Below are 24,635 nucleotides of genomic sequence, written 5' to 3'. Positions count from 1 at the left end.
CGATGCGTATACCCTCACCATCAATTACGCAGCAACACTTTCTTTTCACTTGCTGCGTGTTCGCCAAGAACTAAAGTTAGAAATCGTTTCATGTTGTTCTTTTGTCGTTGTTCTACTTTTGTTTGCCTCCACTTCAATGTTACGTGGGCAGGTTGTTTCACTATTTTTTTTTTTCAAATATATAGGGCAATAGTGGCTGTAGCCTTATGAAAACGGATGTACAACTTGTTTGCTAGTCAATCCGTCATTGATAAAGTGACATCAATTGCGCAGCTGGGGTAGACCTATGTACAAACTACAATACATTAGCTGTAGTTCTCTTTCCTCTGTGGGGCAGTGATGTTGGTGAAGACATTTTGTACTGGAATAGGCTCTGGTCACTGTTAGATACATTTTCTCTGCGCACACTCTGCTCTGTCATAAACATGTCCACTTCTTCAACAAACTTTGTGCCACCTGAGGTGTACTATTATCGCCTTCTTTGTTCAAAATGGTTCAAATGGCTCTGAGCACTATGGGACTTAACACATATGGTCATCAGTCCCCTAGAACTTAGAACTGCTTAAACCTAACTAACCTAAGGACATCAAGAAACACCCAGTCATCACGAGGCAGAGAAAATCCCTGACCCGTCGTCTTCTTTGTATTTCCGTGTGACAAATGTAGTAAAATGCTTAAATGAAATGCGATACTCAGCTTTAAGATTGTCGATAAAGTCATTCAAAGCTTTGAAATTATCCAAGTCAACCATTTTAGACGCTTCTAGTGCCCACATCTGCAGATGCCAACAGTGAACTGTAAATCAACACGACCTCCCTCTATCTAATTGTGATACCACATGCTCTTTCAGAGCTTCTACTGTTTTCTTTCAAATGATGTCCTGCTGCCTTTCACTAGACACACAATTTACAGTAAATGAATAATTTGATTTACTTTTAATGCCATTATAGTGTCTCATTAGTTTGCTACAGGAATTGAAGCCACGACTGCCACAGCCTTCGTCAGTATTTTCTAGTAGGCTTTCATCAATATCTTCCAGTACACTGGATTTCGACAGTTTGCATGATGATAGGTCGTACTCATTTTGACTGGACTGTTGCTGCTGCCCTGGAGATGAACGTGTGTACTGATTGGACAATCACCTTCAGCTTTAGGTTCTTCCTGTTCTTCCAAATCAGTATCCGTATCTTCATATTTTAATGTTTAACATCTTTAAATCACACCGAGTAGATCTATACAGGTGTGGAATCGTTAAATTTTAGGTTTAACGCTGATATTTAATGGTGTGTGGAATAAAATAATGGTCAACGCCATGAATATATACATACATATATATATATATATATATATATATATATATATATATATATATATATATATTGCACTAATTCAAATGAAATTCATATCATCACGATAGTTATGAAATGAAAGTCGATTTTAGTAATATATAAAGTATCTGTAAGAACAGCTTACCTGCATTAGATTCAATTACTAAGGTATTGTTCATTCTGGATACTGAAACAAACTGTGTTTACTTGCTGTCCCATGTCACAATGAAGTGGTACGGTAATGTGGCATGCCATAAGTGAAATAAATAAAAATTCCATATTGATTTTCAGTTTAATATCTTTTAGATGTGACACAAAATGGATAAAAGTGTATCCTCCACCGAGACAGGACCAAAGAAGGCACCCATCCCTGGCAACCAAGTTACTCGTGGCTAGCGAAATTTTGCAGCATTGAGCTCTGCCTTACGCCTCCACTCGTGGCTCTGAAGAATAGTCTCACAACGTAAAAGACGAGATTTATTGCAGTTTCCAAGTCAAATGACTTCCGTGGGCTCATAACCATAAGTTGATAACATTATTTCACACATTATGTGAAAATCACTCATATTATTTGATGCAAATCATACAGAATATCAAGTGATATTTGTAGGCTAATTCTGTGTCATCCAGGAAGTAACCTGTTGGTCACACGGTTGCCAACAATATCCTGCACTCTTGTCCAGAATCAGTTAATCTCTACAGACCTGAAATAAAACTTTTAACTAAAAGAAATGGAAAATCCGTAAAACTTCAGATTTTAGCACCGCTAAGAGACATATAATTTGAAAAAAAAGTGTCATTGAATAACTGGCCTACTGACCTACACTTCATGTATTGTATGTGTTACAGCAGGTCCCTATCAAGTAAAAGTACCTGTAGCCTGTATATCAAATATGATACATCATGTCTCCATGATACTACAACACGCAGATTCAAAACATCCTTATTTACTGAAGTTTATTGGAATTTTAGAGAATTTTGTGTTAGAAAAATCAATTAACAGAAATCAGAGCTTCTATACATCACTTATTTGTTCTTTCAATGCATTTTATTCAACTGACATGCACATTACGCTGTGTAAAAATGTCGAAAGGGAGTCATTTTAGAGACTAAATTTTGCAGCACAGTTTCCATTGCATATTCTTGTGTAATAATATTTGTGATACGTATATATGACGATTACAGAACATAAGACTGTTACTTCCACCTCCAAGCTGCCTCATATTGTGTGGAAATGTTTTAAGGAATGCCTTTTTAAAGTGAAATACAGGAACGCATCATATATCTGGTCTGTTACGAACTTATGACTGGAGCAACCTTGCATGCTACATCCAGATCTACATTTTTTCTCCCAGCGTAAATTTTTGGCAAATGGAATGCATGCTCGTAGGATGGCTTCTATTCGTATCTTTCTCTGTCTTCTGACATATTTGGTTCAATGGGTTCCTGTAGCACCTCCAGAATTTCTGAATGTATCAAACCTAAAAACCAACCACACTTACATTCGGCGTTCTCTAACTACCTGCAAAATGAATCAGGCAAGTGGAAATATTGTCTTAATATTTGTTGTACTTCCGCAGTTTTTCTGAAACATACATCACTCAAGCATGAGATGGAGCATTTAACTGAAGTATCGGAACGCACCTTGATAAAGTTAATGGGACCACCTCATACTTGAGCGATGTATGTTTCACAGTAACAGCAGAATTGCTGAGACTAATAAGACAGGATTATCACTTGTTAGGTGTGATATGTAAGTAGTTAGAAAACGGCGATCCTAATCCTACAAATCTGACGTTAAGATTTAAATGTTCTGTGTAGATAAAAGACACAGTTATATTACGTCATCACCAATTTTTATTTTTGGTGACATCATAGATTTACTGTGTGTAATCAAAATATCTTTGTTAGTCACGTTTTCGATCAGTGGATATTTGCGTTAATTATCAATTGATATTGTCTTGTATTGTGTGTGTTTGCGAATGCGGCAGTGTGTACGAGTTGGTGAATTTTTGAGTCACTGCAGATTATATTTACAGCTTGAAGTGCATCATCATCATCATCATTTAAGACTGATTATGCCTTTCAGCGTTCCGCCTGAAGCATAGTCCCCCTTATTAAATTCCTCCATGATCCCCTACTCAGTGCTAACATTGGTGCCTCTTCTGATGTTAAGCCTATTACTTCAAAATAATTCTTAACCGAATCCAGGTACCTTGTCCTTGGTCTACCCCAACTCCTCCTACACTCTACTGGTGAACCCATGAGTCTCTAGGGTAACCTTGCTTCTCCCATGCGTGTAACATGACCCCACCATCTAAGTCTGTTCGCCCTGACTGCTACATCTGTTGAGTTCATGCCCAGTTTTTCTTTGATTTCCTCATTGTGGACACCCTCCTGCCATTGTTCCCATCTACTAGCACCTGCAGTCATCCTAGCTACTTTCATATCCGTAACGTCAACCTTATTGATAAGGTAACGTGAATCCACCCAGCTTTCGCTACTATACAACAGGTCGAAAGATTGAACGGTGCACAGATAACTTATTCTTGGTACTGACTTCCTTCTTGCAGAAGAGAGTAGATCGCAGCTGAGCGCTAACTGCATTAGCTTTGCTACACCTCGCTTCCAGTTCTTTCACTATTTTGCCATCCTGTGAGAATATGCATCCTAAGTACTTGAAACCGTCCACCTGTTCTAACTTTGTTCCTCCTATTTGTCACTCAATCCGTTTATATCTCTTTTCCACTGACATTACTTTCGTTTTGGAGATGCTAATCTTCATACCACAGTTCTTACACTTCTGGTCTAGCTCTGAAATATTACTTTGCAAACTTTCAATCGAATCTGCCATCACAACTAAGTCATCCACATATGCGAGACTGCTTATTTTGTGTTGTTGTTGTTGTGGTCTTCAGTCCTGAGACTGGTTTGATGGAGCTCTCCATGCTACTCTATCCTGCGCAAGCTTCTTCATCTCCCAGTACCTACTGCAATCTACATCCTTCTGAATCTGCTTAGTGTATTGATCTCTTGGTCTCCCTCTACGATTTTTACCCTCCACGCTGCCCTCCAATGCTAAATTTGTGATCCCTTGATGCCTCAAAACATGTCCTACCAACCGATCCCTTCTTCTAGTCAAGTTGTGACACAAACTTCTCTTCTCCCCAATCCTATTCAATACCTCCTCATTAGTTACGTGATCTACCCACCTTATCTTCAGCATTCTTCTGTAGCACCATATTTCGAAAGCTTCTATTCTCTTCTTGTCCAAACTGGTTAACGTCCATGTTTCACTTCCATACATGGCTACACTCCATACAAATACTTTCAGAAACGACTTCCTGACACTTAAATCTATACTCGATGATAACAAATTTCTCTTCTTCAGAAACGATTTCCTGGCCATTGCCAGTCTACATTTTATATCCTCTCTACTTCGACCATCATCAGTTATTTTACTCCCTAAATAGCAAAACTCCTTTACTACTTTAAGTGTCTCATTTCCTAATCTAATCCCCTCAGCATCACCCGATTTAATTTGACTACATTCCATTATCCTCGTTTTGCTTTTGTTGATGTTCATCTTATATCCTCCTTTCAAGACACTGTCCATTCCGTTCAACTGCTCTTCCAAGTCATTTGCTGTCTCTGGCAGAATTACAATGTCATCGGCGAACCTCAAAGTTTTTACTTCTTCTCCATGAATTTTAATACCTACGCCGAATTTTTCTTTTGTTTCCTTTACTGATTGCTCAATATACAGATTGAATAACATCGGGGAGAGGCTACAACCCTGTCTCACTCCTTTCCCAACCACTGCTTCCCTTTCATGGTCCTCGACTCTTATAACTGACATCTGGTTTCTGTACAAATTGTAAATAGCCTTTCGCTCCTTGTATTTTACCCCTGCCACCTTCAGAATTTGAAAGAGAATATTCCAGTTAACGTTGCCAAAAGCTTTCTCTAAGTCTACAAATGCTAGAAACGTAGGTTTGCCTTTTCTTAATCTTTCTTCTAAGATAAGTCGTAAGGTTAGTATTGCCTCACGTGTTCCAACATTTCTACGGAATCCAAACTAATCTTCCCCGAGGTCCGCTTCTACCAGTTTTTCCATTCGTCTGTAAAGAATTCGTGTTAGTATTTTGCAGCTGTGACTTATTAAACTGATAGTTCGGTAATTTTCACATCTGTCAACACATGCTTCCTTTGGGATTGGAATTATTATATTCTTCTTGAAGTCTGTGGGTATTTCGCCTGTATCATACATCTTGCTCACCAGATGGTAGAGTTTTGTCATGACTGGCTCTCCCAAGGCCATCAGTAGTTCTAATGGAATGTTGTCTACTCCTGGGGCCTTGTTTCGATTCAGGTCTTTCAGTGCTCTGTCAAACTCTTCACGCAGTATCTTATCTCCCATTTCATCTTCATCTACATCCTCTTCCATTTCCATAATATTGTCCTCAAGTACATCGCCCTTGTATAAACCCTCCGTATACTCCTTCCACCTTTCTGCCTTCCCTTCTTTGCTTAGAACTGGGTTGCCGGCTGAGATCTTGATATTCATACATATTTTGTGTTAACATACCTTAATCTCACCCAGCCAATCTATTGTTTTCAGCATATGATTCATAAATAATATGAACAACAGTAGAGACAGGTTGCAGCCTTGTCTTACCCCTGAAACTACTCTGAACGATGAACTCAATTTACCATCAACCGTAACTGGTGCCTATCTATGTAAAGGCCTTTAATTGCTTGAAAAAGTTTGCCTCCTATTCCATAATCTCGTAGAACAGACAATAACTTCCTCCTAGAAACCTGGTCATATGCCTTTTCTAGATCTATAAAGCATAGATACAATTCCCTGTTCCACTCGTAACACTCCTCCATTATTTGCCGTCAGCTAAAGATCTGGTCCTGACAACCTCTAAGAGGCCTAAACACACACTGATTTTCATCCAATATGTCCTCAGCTAATACTCGCACTTTCCTTTCAACAACAACTGAGAAGATTTTACCCACAACGCTGATTAAAGAGATACCTCTGTAGTTGTTACAATCTTTTCTGATTCCATGTTTAGAGATTGGTGTGATTACTGCTTTCGTCCAGTCTGATGGAACCTGTGCCGTCTCCCACGCCATTTCAATTATCCTGTGTAGCCATTTAAGACCTGACATTTCAGTGTATTTGATGAGTTCCGACTTAATTTCATCCACCCCAGCCGCTTTAATTCACTGCAATCTATTGCACATTTTCTCCACTTCCTCACATGTGATCCTATTTCCATCATCATTCCTATCCTATTGTACATCGAAATTTGACTGAAACATTACTGATCGTATTTTCACCTACATTGAGCAACTTTTCAAAATATTCACTCCATCAGGCCAAGGCATCAACAGGATTCAGCAGCAGTTCTCTTGACCTGTCCAAAATACATGTCATTTATTTCTTACCTCACTTTCGAAGACTGCTAATTACACTCCAGAATGGTTTTCCAGCAGCTTGACGCAAAGTTCCAACCTGTTTCCATAGTCTTCCCAAGATTTATTCTTGGATGCTGCAATTATCTGTTTGGCGTTGTTTCTATCTTCAACATAACTTTCTCTGTCTACCTGAGTTCTAGTATGTAGCCATTTTTGATACGCCTTCTTTATCCTTTTACAGGCTGCCTTGACTGTGTCATTCCACCATGCTGTTTGCTTCATCCTACCTTTACACACTACTGTTCCAAGACATTCTTTAGCCACTTGTAGTACTGTGTCCCTGTACCTTGTCCATTCCTTTTCCAATGACTGTAATTGACTACATTCTACTAACTGGTACCTTTCTGAGATCACTGTTATGTACTTGTGCCCGATTTCTTATCCTGAAGTTTCTCCACTCTTATCCTCCCACATATGGACCTGACCTCCTGCACTTTCGGCCTCACAATACCAATTTAACTGCAGAAGTGCATCGCCCATCAAATATTTTAATTACTTTATTGACGGCTGACGGTTACGGGTGTTTCAAGGAATGTGTTTTTCTTTTAAAGTACATTGGAGAGTTAGAATAAATTGTTTAAATCGTTGCAGTACATAGAACTTTCTTGGTCTATGGTGTTAAAAGTATGTCTACCTGCCAAATATGTAAAGTTGCTATAAGAAGTGTGTCGATTAGAGAAGGCCACTTTATTCATTCAGAGTTCTATTTGAGAGCTAACTTTTTGCCATGTCTGGCTGCACACCACCGGAAACTATTGCACAGTTGCACTGTTGGTGGTTCCAGAAGGCAGGAAGAGGGTATATTGACCGATTGACTTAATTTCTGTTAAAAATTTGAAATGAAAGAGACGTTCTGCTCAGCTTACTATCTGACAGCAACATCCTGCCCTCCACTCAACAAACACATTACATTAATATTAAAAATGAAGAAATTCCTCCAGCTGTATTTAAGGTGTCTATTTTATTTAGAGTTACTACCCACCTTCCACACGGAGCACGTTCATATCTCACCACTAACTACTAGTACCAGCCGCACGTACTTCACGTCAACAAGTGTATGGGCCTGAGTATGAGGTTGTTACAACGTTGAAACTTGTTGCCAAAATAAAATCGACACCTTCAATACAACTCGAAGAATTTCTTCATTTTTAATATAAATTTATACCAGCTAACGTCCCACTGTCCTCCATTTTAACTATGGATGTTCGATGATAAAACACATTACAAGTCACATATTAAGTTGACAGACCCGCTCTCACTGGAGAGTACAAAGAAGTACCGAGATGCAAAGATTAAATGCAGGAGGTAGAGACCTTATTAGTAAACACACAAAATCCTCCCTCGTGAGTAGCCGGCATGAGTGGCCGAGCGGTTCTAGGCGCTATAGTCTGCAACCGCGCGACCGCTACGGTCGCAGTTTCGAATCCTGCCTCGTTCATGGATGTGTGTGAAGTCCTTAGGTTAGTTAGGTTTAAGTAGTTCTGAGTTCTATGGGACTGATGACCATAGCAGTTAAGTCACATAGTGCTCAGAGCCATTTGAACCATTTTGAACCTCGTGAGTAGATAGGACAACAACAGGCAAACATTATATACTGGTCCATTTGAAGTAGGTAACGTTCAAAATGTTGGTGCTTACTTGCTAGTATATCATGGATAAACAAAACTAAAGTTATACACACACCACTAATGAATGAGCAGCTTCTACAATGGTTTTGAATGTTGATGTCCACATAATGATGTATGAATTTAGATTCCACGGTTTGTAGATAAAAGTCCATGTAACTCGACATTTTACATTTAGTACGGAGCATATGTGTACTTTGTACAAGTGTATGTATACGTAGAATAGTGTGTGTACATATACATTATTAACCAGTTGCCATACTATGTAAGACAGTTAGAAGAATCTGTAATGAGCTGTAAATCCTTAGTGAAGTTGTACTTTTATGTCACTTAAAGAACTGAGTCTTGTGTACATGTTGTTTAAACAACGGGACCTTGGAATGGTTCCAATCAAAAGAAGCCACCACACATGTTACGATGTTTATACTATTGTGACAGCAGATGAACAGCTCCTGTTTCGTAAAATGTGGTCTGCCCCTGACGGATTCACAAGCGCATTGACAACTGTACTTCCTTGACCGGCAGAGATAGACGTCCATTCATGTCCTCTTTCAGGTCACAAAAGGTGTGAAAATCATGCAGAGAAAGATTCTGGCTGAACGGAGCACGTTGCAGTTTTTCTCAGCCGAAATGTTGAAGATCAGGCTTAGTCCGATTGGCAGTTTGGGGGCTTGCATTACCGTGCAGCAAGAGCATTCCGTTCGACTGGCCGAGGTGAAATGGAAAATCCAAGACTAGAAACATCCCACATCTTGTGATATCATACCCACATCATACCTGCCTCCAAGAGTCTTTCCTCGGAACAATGGAGGCTGCAGCATTACGCATATGACATAATTAGTTGTGTGAGGTACCACTAACAGATACTGCATTTTTGCGGTAAATATGGCAATAAATTGCAGTCTCTCAATGTGATTGGCTGATGCATTCGGTGGCTGTGCCCTAAAACTCCACCTTTCTTTCATCAACACTTTTGGATAGGTGAGTTTATCACACAACATTCGGGAATAAGTATCTTTATATAGCAACATATCGCCTACTTCATTTCTAAATCATAATTACAAGCGAAACTAAAAGCAAAAGCTTAAAGAAAAGTTACTGTACGTGATAATGTTTTGGGCCAATTTTATTAGAAGTTAAATGAGTTTCACAGAAAAACCTATAATTTGAACAAAAGGAAGTAATGAGTAATGTGTATTTTACCAAAGAGTGACCAAATATGCTAAAATAAGAGGAGGGCATGCTGAAGGAATATGTAAATACTGATGTAACCCAGATTTGTGTTTTTCACTTGGTAAGGTGTTATAGAGGAATAGAGATTTACTGAAGAAACATTTCGTTAAGCTCATCGCTTCAGGAAGATTTAACGAAATGTGCGGCATATGTGAAACCACCGTTAAAAATTAAATAAATTCTTCAATATTTTTGAACTTTGCTTTAGCGTACTGATATGTTGATAGATCGGTATTATGTGATGCAGAGGGATGTCAGCAAATTAATGTGTAAAAGGGTTACGTTTGTATGCAAAGCTCTTTGACGTAAAGGAATTACTTCATACCCAAACGTAAATTAACGATAAGGAAAATGTTATTGCCATTCAATGAAAAAATTCTAATGACTGTAATCACCTCAGGGCAAATTTTTATGGTTAAAAAGTTAAACAAATGTACAGAATAATATGAGGGGAAGTACAAAGGGTTTTATGTGACCAGTTGTGAAGGAGACACTGGCGAGAGGAGCGCCAAAGGAAAAGATGGTGGAAAGAAAGGCAGTTGCGTGGGAGCCTTCACAGCGTGTGTGTCGGGCTGTGATAGGTCCGGTAAAGTGAGGCTTATATGGTGCTAATGTTGTGAAAGAAGGGCAACCAAATATTCGGACGGCAGCGGCTTTTATGCCCCAAAGTCGTCTCCAGTATATATCAATTCGAAAAGCTAGATTATCCGAATAATTTTATAATGAATTTCGGCCTACGCTCCGACGAGTAAAGATGGCTGCTGCTTGTGACGTGGCTATCAATAAGGACGTCGATCACTGAGGACGTGAAGCGCTGACCGAAACTGTTGTAACAACAGTACTATGAGCCCTCCAGCACGCAACTCAGGGCAAGCATTAATTTTGTAGACTTGTTTGTTTGATCTCAAAACATGTAAGGGTTTACTGTCAACTTACTTTGAAACGAAAAAGTAGATGTGCAAACTTTTTCTTCGTAAATTTCTGCCCCATTCCATCACCAGTCCTGTTTCCTGGTCATGTTTGTTGTGTAATGACGGTTTGAAAGTTAAATTGCTTGTTTGTTTAACAATTGAGTAAAAGGTACGATAATTATATTCATTATTATTACGAACTGCTCCATAGTAGAGAGAGAGAGACTTTCAATCTAAGTAATTCCTTTGGTTTATAACACCATCTTTAAATGTGGTTGCTTTATTCAAAGAAATAAACCACAGTCCATTGAATAACATTAATTTTGCTACAAATTTAAATTTGCCTTGCTTACTAATTCATGATTAACGTAACACGTTTTTCAAAACTAAATATGGCTGCCACTTGGCCAGTCCCACTTTGCTTCCATGTAGTTTCGAAGTAAATTCATGTAAAAAAAAAGTTACAGCCGGTGAAAGGCACTGTCAACACTAAAAGTAAGTAAAACAAAAACGCTGAAAGATTTCAAAACTGCTCAATCAGAGCTGGCAAACAAAAATAAATTTTTAGGAATAGTTTTTCTTACAGTAATCCTAACTAAGGTAAGTTTCCGAGTCTGCTGTGGTGTGCTACTGTGGTGGGGATGGATGTGGTAGCAGGTAGGTCAGACATTGTACAATCCTGTATGCCCCGCCGAATCTGCACATCGAGCCCCTTCATCCACATTGTGTTTTGGGTACAAGCCCACGTTAACTGATCGCGTTGCAGTGTGAAGTCCATTAGGTTACACCTGTCACAGGTTTTCTTGAACATAGAAATTTCATTAACAATATTTGCAGTAACATGTTCCAGTGTAAAGTATACGTTAATAGGGGTGAGTGAATGACTGTATTGTGACTTGAGAAAAGCAGTGGAACGCGGCCGCAGAGACACCGTTAAAATGTTTTGTGCCAATGTCCGCTAGGCGTCAGTGGAGGGGTGGCCCATACGCGCTTCCAAAGGGCGTTCGCTTTCGTCCGGACGGCTGGCGTGGGACTTTCACTCAGCAGCAAACAACTAACGTTATTATGTGCACAGAAAATGTAATTATTTAAATAAAATTAGTGGAAAGGAAGACATAAGGAAAGACGCAAGTAGTTAACAGTTTGTTTCTTCCAACTACGTTTCGTAAAGACAGTACGATACCGCGCCATGTCGTACGAGAATTATTTAATACTACGAATCGGTCACACTTGGAATCGGCGGGTTCGGTCACATGACGACGGCCATCTTAGTGTTGGCGCTAGTACTGACAGTGTGTGTGTTATCTTGACTGACTTTCAGCGAAAGCCGAACTATTACATTCGTTTCCATTGCGCTTGCTTATTGCAGTTTTGTCTTGAAAGTGGCAAGGTGTGCTTCTGCAGAAATGTTAGAGGTTGTCAACGATGTCTCCCGCCTGTATTTCTGTTTGTTTTTTGAAGATTGTATTCGCCGGGATACACTACTGTCTGATACTGCATTCATTTGAAGAGTGGAGAAGATAGAAAATTTGCAGCGAATGAAAATGGTGAAAGTGAACGCAGACGTCTATGGCAGCCGAGATAGAGTGGGTGTAAAATATAGACTGGCAATGGCAAGACAAGTGTCGTCGAAGGAGAGAAATACGTTAACATCGAATATAAATTAAAGTGTAGGACATCTTACCTTAAAGTATTAGTTCGGACTGTAGCCATGTATGGAAGTGAAACATGGACAATAAACCGTTTAGACAAGCAGGTAACAGAAACCTTTAAAATGAGGTGCAACAGAATAATGCTGAAGATCAGATTGCTACATCACGTAACTAATGACAAGGCACTGAAGAGAATTTCGGGGAAAAGAAAAGTGTGGCTTAACCAGAATAGATAAAGGGATCAGTTAAAACGACACATTGTGAGACTTAAAGAGGCTTGGAGAGCTCCGTCCAACCATAACATAGACAACAACAACTCCCACTTTGCAACTATTTTGTTTTGTAGCCGTTTGTATCTTCAGTATTTGTTATTACGTACTCTTGTTGGCTAACTTCTTTAATCAATATACAAGGTGCGAATAAGTGCCAGCATGCGAATCTTTAACCAGATCCGAATCAAAAATTTATATGTCAAAATAAGATCAGGTGCGTTTAGAAAACACATATTGGGTGAAAACGAGGAGTTGTCAACACTGTCACATCGTGTAGGGCATCGGAATGTAAACAGGACTGTGTGTCATCCCACATAACCGTGCCAGGCCATGCAGGTCACTGAGTGGTCCGATGAAACATCAAACCTGCAGCTCCATGCAGCCGTTGCGCAAATTATCGACAGGTTTCTTTTTCATTATTTGGTTCCCGTTCCCTATCTCGTCGTTTGTAAGTTGGGCATCATTTCAACACAGTACAATGGCCTATAAAATGATAGTGGCCAATGGCACTAGAGTGGGATCTATTAACCTGGGTGTATGTGTCTACTGACTGCACAGTGGACAACCATGGCTACTCCTGTCAAGTTTATGTAGGGCAGCTTCCCGACGAAACGCACAAAAGATAAATATTGTTTCTGATGCTGAGTGTTTCTCCTGCATATGCTACATAGTATCGTAGACGACGCCATCTTGATAACAATGGTTTTTTTCACCTGAAACACAGCCTTCTGGGAAACAGGTAACCTTCGTATACAAGTAATGCACAGTGGCCGCCCAACGACATAACCTACTACACAAACACATAATGCAATTCTTTAAACAATTCAACTACATCACCAAAAGTAGTTATAGATACGTGAAAAACTGGTTTTTGAAATGATGCACAATAATCTGTTGCTGTGTCATAGCAAGCTAATTCAGCACCTGTGGCCAGAAGACCGAAATGGACGAGTATAGCTATGTGAATGTTTTCTGCACCAAGTAAAGATATTAAACATGATAAAAGTAGCGCGGAATAGACTGACGGATCTAGCTTCACTCGTGGAGTTATTTTCGATTCATAACAATCATTATTGATCGGAACACAACCTGCATGTCACCTGTGAACGTGACATTTCACAACCGCCCAGTAGCGCTCAGGGGTTGCAACAAGTCGGAACTACAGAGAGGTATGGTTTGGTAGAGAGGGGTGACTTACGCGTAAGAAAGCAGAGAAAAACCAGCAACTGTTTCATTGACTTTAATTCATAGAAGTTAAACAACAGCCCTCCCACTGATCGCAGTGATGGCGCCACGTGGCGTCCATCCATGGAACCTGCTGCATCGGCGTCCGGCCACCCAGTGGTTCAGACGTAGCGCTCCTACTCACGTCACGGCTAAGGGATCGCCGGGATACATTAACCTGCGTGTATGTGCATAGGTAGCCTGGGACGTGGCTGGTGGACCCCACGTACAGCGCCGAAGGGAAAATAACTGGCCGCCATCGTTGTAGTAAGCCTTAGCAGCCAGGCATATTGGTAAGTGACCGCAGACTGGTCTTCACCCGGGGGGTCGATAGTTGGCGCCTCCGATCCGCCCCAGCGGATGGCAGTAGCAGTCCACCAGACGATGTCACCCACAGAGCGGAGGCCACCGGCCATCTCGCGCCCCGCGCCGGTGTAGCTCCAAGGTGCGGCCCGCCCCGCCACAGCTATTGCGCGTCCGTGCAGCGGAGATTGGTAGAAGTTTCAGCGCGCCAGTTGGCCGACGAAATTCACCACCATAATGTCGTCCAGGTTGGCGTGCAGTTTAAACAATCGTTATTCACTCGGATTCTAAACATGGAGATAGTGGCGACACGACTACTCTCCATTTGATCCTCCGGGCTAGACCCGTGACGTATTTCCTCTGGAGGAGACAGGTGGAGTGCTCTTTAATAGCTACAGCGTCTGGTTACCTCAGCCCTCTTCGGTCCGTACACGTAGTTCATTAGGTGCGCTTCTATCTGCAATGTATCGGTTCTTCACAGCAGGGCAGTTCCCTGTGCTGCCCTGATTTCATCACACTTGTATACAGTGCCCCCACTGTGCCCCACCTTCCCTCCGATGTGCGGCGTCGTAAACCTGAGTCGCAGAATCGTTTGCTAAATATCAACGTAACCCGCAAAAGCCATCCGATGTGACATTCGGTTCCTGAACTAATACCTTCAGCCATAGCTGCACGAAATTTAGAAGAATTCTCAAAACACCACTCCTGCACATGGCTTGTGTTCGTGGCGAAGCAACATAAACCTACAAGCTAGACTAGTGAAAGAAGAGCTTTTGATCCCTTAAAATTTGCATGTGCCCTTGCATCGTTAGTTCCTTTGTAATGCATTCCATGATGCGTTTGAAAAGTTTCTCTTGGTGTTCAGTTACACCTTAGGTTTCGGAACGACGGTACAATGCCATATTTTGGAATAGAATCATTTCGAGGGAAATGAATTGATCATGGATTTTCAAAAAAAAATGTTGAAATGTGTGTGAAATCTTACTCTCTACTTACACTCTACTTAATCTAAACTACCCTTAGGACAAACACACACACCCATGCCCGAGGGAGGACTCGAATCTCCGCCGGGACCAGCCGCACAGTCCATGACTGCAGCGCCTTAGACCAACCAGCTATTCGCTGGATTTTGAATGTTCTGGCCCCCACAATGCCCAGACATTAATCCACTAGAGCCTAATTAGGTGTGTGTGTGTGCGTGTGTGTGTGTGTGTGTGTGTGTGTGTGTGTGTGTGTGTGAGGGGAAGAGGGAGGGAAACTTAACAAAAGTTGATGCAGACATGTACTGTGGGGTCCAGCAACGTATGATCCAACTAGTTGCGAAGTCTTTGCAAATGATAGGTAGTTGAACACCTTTCCGAAAGTGAAATTTTTTCCTGTGCCTATGTACCAGCCCTGTGAAGATAAGCCTGCACGTTGGAAGTCTAGAATGAAATTATAACGTGTAACATTAAGTGCAGTTTAGTGTCCCCTACGTATTGCGCTTTTTGTACCTCATTGAATACCGATGATGTTATTGTGCGCACTATTATTTTCAACTGCTTTTAATTGTATCATGGACAAATCAAAGCAGACGTTTTATATGTAAGTGTGTGTTATGTCTTAATGTTTAAATAAAGACAGAAAGAAAAATACAACATACCACAACTGAAGGTGTCAACTGGATACTGTTGGATGCTTTAACTGAAAAAGAACGTTTGGAGCAAACTCAACTTGAACATCATTGAGTCTGAGTCTCCGATTCCCACGGCATTTTCTCGTCTCACCGGGCTAATGGGAGAGCTCCACCTCAGCCCAGATTTAGTGCTACTTGTTCTTAGCCCCGCTGCATGCAGTAACAGCATTACCAGGGCCTCATTTTCTGAATCGCATTTCTATTAGCCAGTGAGTCGGACTAAGGTTAGGTAGATACACTTACGTCTTGAACTGGGATGAGCAACAAATGCCGAACGTGACGTGCGGCATTTCTTCTTCATCATGTATGCTCTTGGCTACTCCTGTGAAGCAAATTATGTGTTTTGTGGCCATTTGTGATTTGCATTTAATGTTAGTACTAAATAGAATAAATTATGATTAATGTATCGTTTCCTTAATCTAACTAATAATGATTTTCTTACCTGTCTCGATTTATCTTTCTGTTTATTGATATAACACTATTTTGTACCATTAATTTTGCATCATGCTGTTTTCCTTGTATTACTGATGTCGGTGTCCTATTTATGCACATAGCGATCTGACGATAACTGAACGTGTCACCAAAACTGGATGCATTTCAAAAAAGAGATTAAACACAGGGCTTATGGCATTACCATAAACTCTCATACTAGTAAATTCATGTTTCTCCACTCAACGAATAACTGAACGGGCTATACCACAATGTAATCGACCAAAATAAAAAAAAGCAGTTGTCTGTAACCAACATCGGAATGTAAAACAGTGGTTACTAACAGATCATCGATCTTTCATATGTGTGAATAACAGTAATGTAACCGATTAACCGTCTTGTGAGATAGGACGAAATTTCCAGAATGAGATTTTCACTCTGCAGCGGAGTGTGCGCTGATATGAAACTTCCTGGCAGATTAAAACTGTGTGCCCGACCGAAGCTCTCTGTAAAGTTTGGAAGGTAGGAGACGAGATACTGGCAGAAGTAAAGCTGTGAGGACCGGGCGTGAGTGGTGCTTCGGTAGCTCAGATGGTAGAGCACTTGCCCGCGAAAGGCAAAGGTCCCGAGTTCGAGTCTCGGTCGGGAACACAGTTTTAATCTACCAGGAAGTTTCAGGACGAAATTTGTCTGGTTTCCAGTGGAACTACACCAAATAGAGCAGCAAATAAAGAAATTAATCCAGGGCACAATATCAAATCCAAACAGATGAGTAGCAAGAGCAACATCGACGATGATGCAAATTGTGTACTGATAAAAACCATACAGGTTGCGTAATATATTCGTCCTATGAATACGACTCTGTGAAAGGAACAGTGTTTACACTTTCATGTTATAATAGACTACTGTAAATTACGCCGGTACTTAATGTTGATGTAAGCACCAACCTGTTCGGAATTTAACGATAATCTTATTCCCCAATTCCTATTTCAGTGAAAGATAATCAGAATTCCCTCACAAATAAAACATAAAATATAATTTGCTAATGTGAAAGAAAAACATTACCTCTAATTCAGCAAGCACAACTACAATGGCGATAGCCTAACTTATCTGGTTAAAATTTTTTGTTAATATATCGTATCGTGTTAGAGCGATTCACGATATTGTTTACCACTGTTGGCGATCGCATACGATTCCGTTAGTGCTATGAATGCGTAATTCCTTCTCTCTGTCGTTCGTTGCCTCAGCTCGCTGGTTATGAGATGCTAAAACTGAAATATAATAAGTTTTAATTCTCATTATATTATTTTTGTTTCTTTATTTGTCTTGTCGAATTGAACCACCTATTACGAAAAATTTTTGTTGCGCTGAGTACCCCTGGGGTCATCGAGGCCCCAAGTAACTTACAAGGGATAAACTGACAGTGTTTTAACGAACAAACATGAATACATAAATTACAACTGTTCCAGCACAACGCATCATTCTAATCGCAGAAATGCTACAATCAAATAAGGAAAGGAAATTCAGACAGCGGTCATATTGACCCTAGCGTCCGTCAATGCAAAACCTACACATAAATTTCGATGTTCTGAAAATATAAAACTGAACTAAACTTGGCTGAATAAGACTTGCTTTGAAGGAGAAAGTCATACGGCTTAGAACTAGCAGTTTCTAAAACGACGGAGATTTTTTACAGTTGACTTCTTTGGTACTAGGGAGGTTAAACGTGAAAGTAATTTTTCTTTCAATAAATGACGTTAATAACTAAAATTTAAAAGCCAGTGTCTACTAATAGAGAAATCATGTCATCCAATGGAATTAACAGTTACTGTGCAAAATGGTTTTGCACTTGATAAGACGGGATGTATACTTCCGTATTTTTCATTGTGTTAACAATGCAGGTTACCCTATTACGCGTTGTGCATATTACTCGATCGACTTTCACGATTCCATAACGCATTTGCAACCCTCTGCCTATCGAGCTGTAGCGTGTGACACGGCGGTGTGTTGCGTAACTGTGACAGAGCTCGAGAAACAGCTTGTTGTTTTCCTTCAAGAAAGTGAAAAGACGAATTGCAAGAGTTCTTCCACACATGGAGCTATCTTTCTTTAATCATGACAACGACAGAGCACGCATAAGCTCTGCGACATGTGTAACAACCCTACGCCTTGTATACGACGTCACAGAGCATCTTCCACACACACTGACTTGGCCCCATCCGCCCATCATCTGGTTCCAAAACTCGAAGAAAACTTTAGAGGATTTCACTTTCGCAGTGATGAAGCGGTGCAAATTGTGGCCCCTTCAATTAAGTAAAACATTCTACACTGATGGTATCAAAAAACTGTTCTCTCGTTTAATAGTTTATTTTATTTAAAAAGCTTTATAAGTTTTCACATATAAAAATTCGGATACATTACATTTCAGCACGCCCTTGCGCTTACGCTTCAATCGAGAAGATGTAGTAATTTAGATGGTACACGGTCACTTTTACTACATCGATAACGTGAACCCACATCTTGGCGTGGTATATCACAGTTTACTGTACATAACACTTGCAATAAATCCATATAGAACCGTGAGTAATGACACCATTTCCTCTGCATTACAAATGTTTCACGTATTTCCCAGGCCAGGTAAGGTCCAGCCGTGGCGTCAGTCGTAAGTCTTTGCCTCCGGTGTCCTCGTGGCACTCAGTGTGTTACGGTGGGAACTGGGGTTATAGGAGATCAGTGTGAATAATGGATGAAATGCATTTGATGTTATTAATAATAAGCCGTTGTTTGTCAGTATTTACGTGAACCTGTAGGTAGAGAAATATCTTCTGCTGTATAATTATAACAGTTGACGTCATGAAACTACACATTTATTGCGTCAGCATACAACTATTACAGAAACAACTGCAAGATAAAATAAATACAAATGCAATGTTTTTAATACTAATCTTTACAGTAATGAAATATACAGCAGGTCGTAAATTAATCAGAAACTGGCACAGAACAGGATGTGTAGATTCTACCGGCAATGTTTACGTAAAAGAGCCGAGTTCTGACGCTCTTGCAGTTTCTCGGGTCCTCTGGAAACAGCAGATGTCTTCAGTCAGCAGACCAGCCATTTAGTCTTCACTCCCTTACAGACTATTCATGCTGAGCCAACGGACTTGCAATACTCCTAGTTCCTGGGACAATCTGACAGGTATGGTTTGCACTGACTCTTTGGTTTCACCACGTAAACTGCAACGAATAGAAATGTGTTTTAATAAAGGTAGGAGGTATAAAAATAACATACCAGTTTAAATTTACTAGTGATAAGACATCTGAAACTCTTCGATATTTTTTACATAGCATGAATCTCATTCTCAGCATAGTGACAAGATTATGATATGGTAAGGTATCAGTGATAATGTGGGGTTCCGCCAGTATTTTTTTCCGTCCTACATTTTACGAAGTCGTGCTTAATAGGCGTTGAATGTTATTACGAGTGCCGTAATAATGTTGCAACCGTCGTAAGTGATGACAAGTGTGCTATGTTAAGGGGTTCCTATCCTTACTGGTACTATAACAGAACGCTGGAAGATTGACCACGGGAGTAAACCTGACTTATGGCGAATTTCGAAAATTTAATGTCACTAGAATCAAGTTCTTCTAGGAGGGTAATCCTCCTGTCGACCGAAGCATTCGATGAGCAACACATGTATCCTGTGACGTGCCAACTGACGATAACCTCAGGGACGTCGGTTTCGTTTGCTGGAAACTGATCTGGAGATCCCTGAGTTTTTGATTTGGGAATGGTCAGCACTGCCGGTCCCCAGTAACCGTAAAAATCTGTCGTAGGTGAGAGATCTCATTGGAAAGCGGCGCCACACGAGACCATCTTAACACTGGAATGATCCTACGTAACTGGTTGAAATGCGTTTACTCTGTCCTTTGTGTACAGGTCAACAACGGTACTCCGCCGTCCGAACGTTAGCCCAACCAGTTGCAACACCCTAATTATAGAACCCATAATGAACACACTTTTGTTGCAAAAAGAAATAGAAAAGTCAGTCATCTTGACATTCATGAGAGCTACTGATAAAAAAATTTACGCTCTTGACAGTTTGATTAAGAAGAATGTTACCTAATTTGAAGAAATTATTATTTACGAATGTTAAACCCCAGACCAGAATTTGGTGGAGAATCATGAAGAGTTGCAACTTCGTAATTTCGGTGAGGTAAGGGTAGCCACGGTTCCTTGATTATTTGATTTCACTCATATTTTTACATTCACTGTGGAACCCTTCGCGAACTCTTATTCTTAACAAACTGGTTTTTTCTTGTCAATTTTGAACAGATTACAGTTTTGTTTAAAGTAGCTTACCTTTCGGTAGTTGGTGGTAGCAAGAATACAGTTTCAACGAATTAGCATACAAGTAAAACTTGTTGTCTGCTTCGACACAAATGGTATCATCGTCATCTTCCGTGTAGGACGACCTCCCCAGAAATCTACTCTCAGCCGTGATATTGCCGGTGCTTAGTTCCTCATTCCCGATGCTGACGGTGGTCGTCCCTTCTGGTTGTGCGTGGACCATCGCCACGGCTACCAGTGCTGTAAAAGTCAATGATCGTAATTACAGATCTTTATTTCGTCTAATTGCTGTTAGTGCAACTCTCCCACTTAGCACTGCAACACTACTGTGTGCTATATATGCACCATCTGCTAGCTTGACAATATTGAGGTATAGTGGAACCCCTACTGACTCTTACTACGAACATGCTAACATATCTCCACCGTATGGTAATGATACTGATGTTGTCCGGTAGTGTGATTCTGAGAGTGACAGTCTCTTCGGCATACTTGAAGAACATGTGACTACATTCAGGGAAGCTACAGTAAGAGAATACCGGATATTTGTGACACTTATGTAGAATATATGAGTATGTAGTGTATGGCAGCACGAGAGTATGCACACTTGGTTGCAAATACAACAGATAGGACGGAAATTTCACCATAAATCTGTAATTGTTACTAATTATTACTAAATTATCATAACTTCTCAAGATTACGTGAATTCTGATATGTTGAACTCTATAGTAAACTATAATTATTTACGAACTGGGGAATATTTTGTGTTTAATCGATGACAGGGGACTGTTTACCTCCGACTGTCCCACCTTAACAAACAGATAAGAAATTACTAGCACTAAAATACACAACCACGAAAACTTTATTGCATTTGATAATTTTTGTTACTTCGTTTCATTTTTAGCAATAATCGTAGGATCACCATGTGTGTTATTTCACTGACCGAAAAAATTATCAGTTCATTCTAGTTTCAGCATTTGGTCGTTTTCTACATCAGTTCTTCAGAAGACTAAGGTTTTTTATTACTATCAAATATTTATTTTAATCCATCTTTTGTTTGCTTCCACTCGCGTTGTCCGGCGATGCTTCGGTAAAATTTGGGCAAACATACTTTTTCGACGAGTTTAGCTACGGGAAAAGAACGGCATCTACGGCTCGACCCTACAATATCAACCCCAATTTTCCAAAGAGATCTCAAATGTGGTAAGTACCTTATTTCATCTCATGATTTTTTAATTACATAAGTGTATTACCAATACATCGCAGCATGTACGTCCCTCTAGTCGTTAGTAACTTGAACTATCAAACGATAGTTGCGTTCAGCACAGGAGGCACATGGCCAAGGAGAATCTCGAAGCTGAAATCCGTCCGGCGGAAGTAGAATACTCGTGCTACTAGAGCTGTGAGTGATAATGGTGTAAATGCAATGGTACGGTAACCTCGGGTAATTTGTCCCTTGTACTGAGTGTACCCAACTGAACTTACATACTTTCATTGAATTATACTAAATGCACTTTTGGCTATAAGCTGAATGCTGTAACTGAAAACCGCTGTGCATAAGGTCGGTATTGGAATCTAATCTTTCTGCCTAACATCCCACACGGCAATTGGCTATGATGTATGTAACAGAAAAGTTTAGGGTTACTTGAACATACCGCTCGTCCCAGAAAATAAGGAAGAAAAAATGGACAGCAACATACACGCTATGCTCATGTCGGAAAAGTTCTCGTAATTAATTTCGTGCTCCATTATACAAATACAGTGGTCTTTCAAGTTCTTGTCGGATTGTTATTATCTCACAATTAAATTGACAATATTAGTACTTTTCTCACTTACGTTTGGGAAGGTTTTCCTTTCTAGTAAGGCTCTACCCCACTAAAAGCTAGCCAGATGTTTGGCTGAAAAAGTTGGGCTCTTCTTGGTTCTCACATCAAAAAGCCCGCTCTACCCCATGTCGTAAGGAATGAAAAGTATTGAAGGAGCTGGAATCCCTCCCCTTTACGATCATGTAGCAGGTGTTTCACTGAAAAGCACAAATATTTCCAAGTGCACGACTCTCTAACGGTTTTTCGCTCCACATCAAGATAAAGTACCTAACCTATTGCAATACTGTTCTTGTTAAGTCTTCTGAAAATCACGTGTTTGAGAAGATTAATAGGTACCATTAGAATTTGTTTTTTTTCTGTTACATTCAAACAAAATTTAGGGGCAAAGAAGCGACAGCCTTCCATGGAATTTCTCACTTAACTTTTTGTTAAGTCCAAGATACTAGTACATACACGGTTCCATCACAGGAATGTGACCACCGCCTTTGTTCGGCATCAACGCGAGATAACCACTCAACGACGGTAGGGCGCAACATTAACAGTGAAGACTATATAAAGCGCGCCAGATAGCCGTGGGGGACAGTGCAGTCGTTGTCATAATACGGAAACGAAGCTATTTATTTGCCGTCCAAAAGGGTATGATTATTGCCTTCCGAGCCAAGGGTGGATGCACAACTCAGTTTGTAAACTTCATGTGTCGCCCTGCTTAAAGCGTACTGTGCATGGCAAAACTGTACTATCCAAAACCGTCACCATGACTTGTGGGGCAGCATCGACCATAGATGACAGGAGTGAAAGACAGGTGCGGAGATGTGTACGGATGAACAGGAATGCAACAGTTCAGGGAAAGACGCCCCAGATGAACCAAGCGGCTACCAGCAATTTCTGCTCAACGATCATCCAGCGAAAGTTCCTGTTTACCGCTGTCCACAGCAGGTGCCACATTCTTACGATCACGCCGACTGCTGTTCATCAGCGACGAAGGCTTCAATTTGCACTCCACTACCTGAACTTGACCTGCTTTGAGCGGCCGTTTTAGGCGAAAGACGTTTTATGCTCGATCGGGTATAAGGCGGGTCGTGTGTACGGCGTGAAACGTCTCAAGGCAAACAACTTGCAATGAATGAGGGAGCGTAATGCTCCGAGGAATGTATTCGTGTCGGTGATTCTTCATAATGGAAGCCATAATTGATCTAAACTAGTATGCGTTTATGCTCGGGGACTATGTCCACCCCTTCATGTTACTTCATTGTATTCGCTTTCTTCCATTGCGTCTGCCGGCCAGTGTGGCCGAGCGGTTCTAGGTGCTTCAGTCTGTAACCGCGCGACTGCTACGGTCGCAGGTTCGAATGCTGCCTCGGGCATGGATGTGTGTGATGTCCTTAGGTTTAAGTAGTTCTAAGTTCTAGGGGACTGATGACCTCAGATATCAAGTCCCATAGTGCTCAGGGCCATTTGAACCATTGCGTCTATTATGTGGAATGTATTCGGCTTTCTAATTCTTAGATGATTCTCCCTCAGTTTTTTTTGTTCATGCTACTTATTTTTAACATTGTTCTTTATGTGCCTGCCCGTACTTACCTTTTACCTTTCTTTAATCCATTTGATAGTAGTTTGTTTAGTTAGTAACTTGTGGCGCACTTTTCATTGCTGTTCATTATTTCAGAACGCCTTACATTTGTAAGTACGTTTTACATTTTTTAAAGGAACTACTGAACTGTAACGCATGAGAAAATTTTTCACTCTACACGCCAAAACATTTCCTAGAGGCAACGAAGAACGTGACGGCTCACGTTACAATTCAATGTACACAAACAAACAGTGTGAATGCAGTACTACGCACGAGTCAATCTCTGTACTCTGAAGCCGGCGTGATATGCATAAGAAGATATTCCAAAAATATTACCCTGGAACAGAAGAACCTACCTTCCAAGATTTACCTTTGCTGTTTTTTTAATTGCAACACTTCAACACTCTAAAGTGAAAAATAATGCGAAAACTATTGTCCTAAGTCAGCAAAACGTAATTGCTGCAGAAACTTTATTGTTGCATAAATTAAGCTGGGGTACTCTTTTCACCATTCTACAAGAGGTGTTGCGTGCGCATTCCAGTATGTATCACATCTTAGCGTAATGCATCTTTATTTCACAAGTGAAAAAGTATTGCAACACCAGTCACTAATTCTCAAAATACATATAGCTATTGACTGGTAGAGCCATTCGATTAAAACTGGTGACACAGGCAGGATGTGAATGAGCCTGTTATGGACAATTTTACTGACAAGTACCTCCAGCATTTTAGTTACAGAAGCGACTAATAGGT

General features: G+C 40.5%; 1 protein-coding gene across 1 annotated transcript in view; it reads right to left on the bottom strand.

Annotated features, from left to right (window-relative positions):
- Nucleotides 1–19,299: 19,299 nt before the first annotated feature.
- LOC124595164 overlaps nucleotides 19,300–24,635 on the bottom strand; it is a 91,065-nt gene continuing 85,729 nt past the window's right edge. Inside the window, exon 3 of the mRNA XM_047133776.1 lies at nucleotides 19,300–19,376. Within this exon, the coding sequence (XP_046989732.1) occupies nucleotides 19,315–19,376 (62 nt within the window). The 3' untranslated portion in view covers nucleotides 19,300–19,314. The remainder of the gene's footprint in view (nucleotides 19,377–24,635) is intronic.

This window comes from Schistocerca americana, chromosome 2 (genome assembly GCF_021461395.2).
Source record: "Schistocerca americana isolate TAMUIC-IGC-003095 chromosome 2, iqSchAmer2.1, whole genome shotgun sequence".
Classification (NCBI taxonomy): domain Eukaryota; kingdom Metazoa; phylum Arthropoda; class Insecta; order Orthoptera; family Acrididae; genus Schistocerca; species Schistocerca americana.
Note: the sequence above shows the minus strand (reverse complement) of the source record. Positions and strands in the feature narration are given on the sequence as shown.